Source organism: Anomaloglossus baeobatrachus, chromosome 11 (assembly GCF_048569485.1).
Source record: "Anomaloglossus baeobatrachus isolate aAnoBae1 chromosome 11, aAnoBae1.hap1, whole genome shotgun sequence".
NCBI lineage: Eukaryota > Metazoa > Chordata > Amphibia > Anura > Aromobatidae > Anomaloglossus > Anomaloglossus baeobatrachus.
The window spans coordinates 20,705,123-20,711,819 of NC_134363.1; the positions used below are offsets into that span (position 1 = coordinate 20,705,123).

Below are 6,697 nucleotides of genomic sequence, written 5' to 3' on the forward strand. Positions count from 1 at the left end.
ACACACATTTAAGATAGATCAAAACCCTTAGCTCAATAACAACATACAGATCAGCTATATCAACACACAGACTGGTCAGCTACATCAACCTACAGAGCTCAGTTACATCTTCAGATACACAACTCCACTACATCAACACACACACATCTAACATAGATCAACACCCTTAATTCAGCAAAAACAGAACCCAGCACAGCTATATCAACACACACAGCTCAGATACATCATCACACAGACTGGTCTGCTACATCAGCACACACACAAAGCTCAACTACATGAATCCGCACACATGTAAGCTACATCAATGCGCACAGCTCAGAAACAACAATACATGCAACTTTCAACATTCAACTTTATCAACATAAACAGTTCATTGTTCTCCTCCATCGTAGGAAGCACTTTTTAGCACATTTTTTTTCTCTTGCTTAAAAGTCTCTTTAATAGTCCAAATCTTATGATAATGACTAACTTTATTAAAATATTTTTGCAGATGCTCCAAAGAATGTGAAGGTTGTCATAAATCCAGATGTCAAAACATTCCGTGAAGGAACAAAGGTTTCTTTTGAATGCACTGTCAATAGTAGCAATCCAGAAGTAACAGATTTTGCATGGAAACAAAATAATAAATTTGTTGCCTCTTTTTCCATAAACAAGTTAATAGAGGCAAAAGATGCTGGAATATATAGATGTGAAGCAACAAATAAAGTAGGAACATCGTCTTCAGATGACGTTTCTGTAGAGGTTGTTTGTAAGTAAAACACATAGTTAATATTATTATTAGTAGTAGTAGCAGTAGTATAGTACCAGTAGTTGTAGTAGTAATAGTAGCAGTAGTATAGTATCAGCAGTAGTAGTAGTAGTAGTAGTAATAGTAGTAGTAGTAGTAGTAGTATTACTGTAAAACTTGTTGCTCTAAAAAGAATATGTATACAGAAAGTCTCAAAGTTTGGTATGAGCTGCCAGAAGATTGTATATTTTAAATTGTTTTTTAAGTGATCAATGGGGGTCTCCAGACTGGGTCTTTGTCTCTCTACAGGAAGTGGGATTTGGTCTTTGTCTCTCTACAGGAAGTGGGAGTGGGTCTTTTTCTCTTTACAGGAAGTGGGAGTAGGTCATTGTCTCTCTACAGGAAGTGGGAGTGGGTCATTGTCTCTATACAGGAAGTTGGGGTGGGTCTTTTTCTCTCTACAGGAAGTGGGAGTGGAAATTTGTCTCTCTACAGGAACTGGGAGTGGGTCATTGTCTCCCTACAGGAAGTGGGATTTGGTCTTTGTCTCTCTACAGGAAGTGGGAGTGGGTTATTGTCTCTCTACAGGAAGTAGGAGTGGGTCATTGTCTCTCTACAGGAAGTGGGAGTGGGTCATTGTTTCTCTACAGGAAGTGGGAGTGGGACATTGTCTCTCTATATGAAGTGGGAGTGGGACATTGTCTCTCTACAGGAAGTGGTATTTGGTCTTTGTCTCTATACAGGAAGTGTGAGTGGGTCTTTTTCTCTCTACAGGAAGTGCGAGTGGGTCAATGTCTCTCTACAGGAAGTGGGAGTGGGTCGTTTTCTCTCTACAGGAAGTGGGAGTGGGTCAATGTCTCTCTACAGGAAGTGGGGGTGGGACATTGTCTCTCTAGAGGAAGTGGGAGTGGGTCTTTTTGCTACAGAATACAATACAAACTCATATCCCTCACCCACAAAGCTCTCCACAGCTCTGCACCACCATATATCTCATCCCTCATCTCTGTCTATCATCCTATCAGCGCCCTCCATTCCGCAAATGATCTTAGACTAACATCCTCCATAATACGAACCTCACACCTCCGTCTCCAAGACTTTTCTCGTGCCGCGCCAGTTTTCTGGAATGCGCTACCCCAAAGAATGTGACTAATATCCAGCCCCCAAGTTTTTAAGCGTACATTAAAAACACATCTTTTTAGACAAGCTTATCATAATAACTTACTAACCTAACTCTCCCCCGTCCCACCTTCTAAATGCTACTCATAACCTTCTCCCTCCTATTTCTGTCCTCACATCCTACATACAACCAATAGCACGTAAGGGAACCCAAAAGGTTACTGTCTAAAGACCAGATCATTCATCTTTATATGTAACTAATTAACTAGCATAACAATGGCCGGCCAGATCTACAAGTGTGCTTCACCTCTTGTGTCCCCCTTCTTCCCCATAGATTGTAAGCTTTCGAGCAGGGCCCACATTCCTACTGTAGCTGTTGAATTATGTACTATTTTGTTTTGTATTTGTCTATACAACCCCCACCGTATTGTAAAGTGCTGCGGAATATTTTGGCGCTATATAAATAAACATTATTATTATTATTATTATTTTCTCTCTACAGGAAGTGGGAGTGGGTCATTGTCTCTCTATAGGAAGTGGGAGTGGGTCATTGTCTCTCTACAGGAAGTGGGAGTGAGTCATTGTCTCTACAGGAAGTTGGAATGGGTCATTGTCTATCTACAGGAAGTGGGAGTGGGTCATTGTCTCTCTACAGGAAGTGGTTGTGGAAATTTGTCTCTCTACAGGAAATGGAGTGGGTCTAGTCTCTCTATAGGAAGTGGGGGTGGGATTTTATATTTTATCTCTCTATATGAAGTGGAGGCTGGTCTTTGTCTCTCTACAGGGAATGAGGGGGGACTTTTCTACTTTATAGAAAGTTATGGTGGGACTTTTGCTACTCTATATGAATTGGAGGCAGCTTTGTCTCACTACAGGAAGTATGGGCTGGTCTTTGTCTCTCTACAGAAATTGGGGGTGTCTTTGTCTCTCTACAGGACGTGGGGGGTGACTTTGTCTCCCTATAAGAAGTGGGGATGACTTTCTCACTCTACAGGAAGTGGTGGCAGTTCTATGTCTTGCTACAGAAATTGGGGGTAGGCCTTTGTCTCTCTATAGGAAGTAGAGGCTGGTCTTTGTCTCTCTACAGGAAGTGGGGGTGAGACTTTGCTACTCTACAGGAAGTGGAGGCAACTCTATGTCTCGCTAGTGGAAGTGGAGGTAGACCTTTGTTTCTCTACAGGAAGTGGAGGCAGCTCTATGTCTCACTACAGTAAGTAGTGGTAGGCCTTTGTCTCTCTACAGGAAGTGGAGGCTGGTCTTTGTCTCTCTACAGAAAGTGGGGGGGACTTTTTCACTCTACAGGATGTAGGGTGGGACTTTGCAACTCTACAAGAATTGGAGGCAGCTCTGTCTCACTACAGGAAGTGTGAGCTGGTCTTTGTCTCTCTACAGGAAGTGGGGGTGTCTTTATCTGTCTACAGGAAGTGGGTGTGTCTTTGTCTCTCTACAGGAAGAGGGGGTGTCTTTGTCTCTCTACAGGAAGTGAGTGTGTCTTTGTCTCTCTACAGGAAGTGGGGGGACTTTTTCACTCTACAGGACGTGGGGTGGGACTTTGATACTCTACAGGAAGTGGAGGCAGCTTTATGTCTTGTTACAGGAAGTGGGGGCAGGTCTTTGTCTCTTTACAGAAAGTGGTGGTTGGTCTTTTTTTTCTGTTTAAAAGGTTTCCCCAGGTCTTTGTCTCTTTACAGAAAGTTGAGGTCGGTCTTTGCCTCTCTACAGGAAGTAAAGATGGTTCTTTGGCGATCTACATGAAGTGAGGGCAGGTCTTTTCCTCTACGCTCTTGATTCTTTTGTCTCTTAAACTGCATACAGGTTTAACAGAGAGGTAGTCTTTGAGTTAAACATAAGGAGGCCATTAGACAACGGGAGGTAGAATTTATGTTGGACAGTAGAGGAAAGATAATTCCAGCACATATAGTACTGGAATAATGCTGATAAAGGGGAAACGCCCAATCAAGAAGAGTGTATGGCAAAAAAAGTTGAAGAATTGGAATAGTTTCTGGATATATTAGACTGGTACGAGCACCAAAAGACAATATATTTTCCCCAATAACATTTTTATTTCCAATTTCTTACCAGACCCACCGAAAGAACCAAAGTGTCAAGTTATAAACGGATCTACCAAAAAAGAAGGGGATCAACTTACTCTACAATGTGAAACTAAGCAAAGTAATCCCGTGATCAGTAGATATGAATGGTTTAAAAGTGACAAACTATATAAAACAACCAACTCAAATTCTCTGGCAATACCAAACTTGCAATGGACCGATGCCGGACATTACTCATGTAAGGCAATAAATAGTATCGGAGGTAGTAAAGGAGATTGCAGTTATCTTTCCATAAAATGTGAGTATACATACACTTTATTTCCACACATTATTTCCATGTTTATACTTTAATTAGAGATTAATTAATTTGTCTTAGGTGAATTAAATTTGGCTTAAAGTTGACAAAATAAATTGAATTCTCCAAAATCAAAACATTTTTGCAATTTTGGTTTGTGCAAACTGCCACTCAGACCCCAGAAGAGTTAAAAAAGGTTAAAAAATAAAATATTCATCTGGACACTCCTCTTTTCTTCCACAGCCTACCCGCCAGCCAATTTTTTTCCGCCTTCCTTGTTGCGTGATATCGTCTTTCACTTTTTTCCCCTCTGCAAAGCGTTTTCCAATGCCGAGTATTTCGCCTCCAAATTCGAGCAATCTTCCAAACTTAGAACCATTCACCTGTCACCTGCAGGGGGGTCCGATACACTACGGTCCGATGGGCGTCGCTGCTCTCAAGTTTGGTGCCTCTTCTATCCTTGTGATCACGTCCTATGTCATCCATACAGTGCCCTCTATTACACTCCATTGTCATCCATACAGGGCCCCCTATTGCACTCCTTTGTCATTCACACAGTGCTCTCTATTGCACTTGTTTGTCATCCATACAGGGCCCCCTATTGCATTCTATTGTCATCCATACAGTGCCCTCTATTGCACTACTTTGTCATCCACACAGTGACCTCTATTGCATTCCTTTGTCATCCATACAGTGCCCCCTATTGCACTCCTTTGTCATCCATACAGTGCCCCCTATTGCACTCCTTTGTCATCCATACAGTGGCCCCTATTGCACTCCTTTGTCATTCATACAGTGTCCTCTATTGCACTCCATTGTCATCCATACAGTGCCCCCTATTGCACTCCATTGTCATCCATACAGTGCCCTCTATTGCACTTCTTTGTCATTCATACAGTGCCCTCTATTGCACTCCTTTGTCATCCATACAGTGCCCTCTATTACACTCCTTTGTCTTCCACACAGTACCCTCTATTGCACTCCATTGTCATCCACACAGTGCCCTCTATTGCACTCCTTTGTCATCCATACAGTGCTCCCTATTGCACTCCGTTGTCATCCATACAGTGTCCTCTATTGCACTCCGTTGTCATCCATACAGTGCCCTCTATTGCACTCCTTTGTCATCCATACAGTGCCCCCTATTGCACTCCTTTGTCATCCATACAGTGCCCTCTATTACACTCCTTTGTCATCCATACAGTACCCTCTATTGCACTCCTTTATCTTCCACACAGTACCCTCTATTGCACTCCATTGTCATCCACACAGTGCCCTCTATTGCACTCCTTTGTCATCCATACAGTGCCCCCTATTGCACTCCTTTGTCTTCCACACAGTACCCTCTATTGCCCTTTATTGCTAAGGGAAAGGTCAAAGAATGCCTCAGCAGGGCCGAGCAAAGTTTGTGTGCACAGCAGCACAATGGAGGGCACTGTGTGGATGATGTAGGACATGTCATCGGCATAAAGCAAGGAGGACAGCGATTGCACAAGATGGAGGAGGCGCAGGACCCGAGACTAGCGACGCCCATTTTACAGGACCGTATCGAACTGCCCCGCAGGTGAGTAGGTGACAGGTTCCCTTTAAGCCAATAGCTCTCTCCACCCAACCCACACACATGCACTCTCAGCTCATCTGAGCATCCATGTCTTCTGTATGGGGAAAATGGTTAAAGCTGTGGTGCTTCCTAATCTACCCTGTGAAACTAATTGGGCATTATAACGTTCCTCGCACAGAGCAGTGAGAGATGCAGTAAATCAAACAGTACACTAGGTGGCACTGGGGAAGTCAAAAGTTGAGGGAAGTTAGGCAGGTCGGGGTCAGAACTGAGAGGACACAAAGAGACACAGAAGGCAAAAGGAGAGAGGTCATCAGACAAGCCGGAAATCAGGTACCAGGAGAGTAAGTATAAACACAAGGGGCAGGCAAAAGAGTAGTCAGGAGAGAATGCCGGGGTCAGGAGCCAGACGGGAACAGAGAAGTCAGAGGGGAGTAGACAGGAGTGAGGTCGTCAGACAAGCCGGAGGTCAGGTGCCAGGAGAGTAAGTATAAACACAAGGGGAAGGCAAGAGAGTAGTCAGGAGAGAAAGCCGGGGTCAGGAGCCAGACAGGAATGGAGAAGTCAGAGGGGAGTAGACAGAGGCAAGTCAGGGGTAAGTTCGGGGTCCAGTACCAAGATAAATCACAACAACCAGGAGACAGACGCTTACCCCAAGTAGGCAGAAAATATGACTAGCGCAGCTCCAGGCATTAACTCTCCCAGATAAAGCAGTGCGTGTGAGTAAGCCCTTCCAACAGCCAGCGAACAACCAGGTGCAGGAGCCGCACTGCAAGTCAGGGCCGTGATAGACATGCAGAATCATTCTTTTGGGAGGATTCCATACACATTCGATTGTTGGATGACTTTATGACGTGTCAAAGGAAGTTTTCGGGCAGTTTCATCTAATTCCCAGTCGAACGACACCTAGGATGGGAAAACATACGGTAGAACCCATCTGCTTTATT

At 43.8% G+C, this 6,697-nt stretch overlaps 1 protein-coding gene across 2 annotated transcripts in view; it reads left to right on the forward strand.

The window, feature by feature from the left end:
* Nucleotides 1-6,697, forward strand: part of CD22 (CD22 molecule) — a 77,378-nt gene that overhangs the window by 61,978 nt on the left and 8,703 nt on the right. For both annotated transcript variants that reach the window (XM_075329387.1, XM_075329389.1), the window contains exons 7-8: nucleotides 491-748; nucleotides 3,926-4,192. In XM_075329387.1, coding sequence (XP_075185502.1) covers nucleotides 491-748; nucleotides 3,926-4,192 — 525 coding nt within the window. The remainder of the gene's footprint in view (nucleotides 1-490; nucleotides 749-3,925; nucleotides 4,193-6,697) is intronic.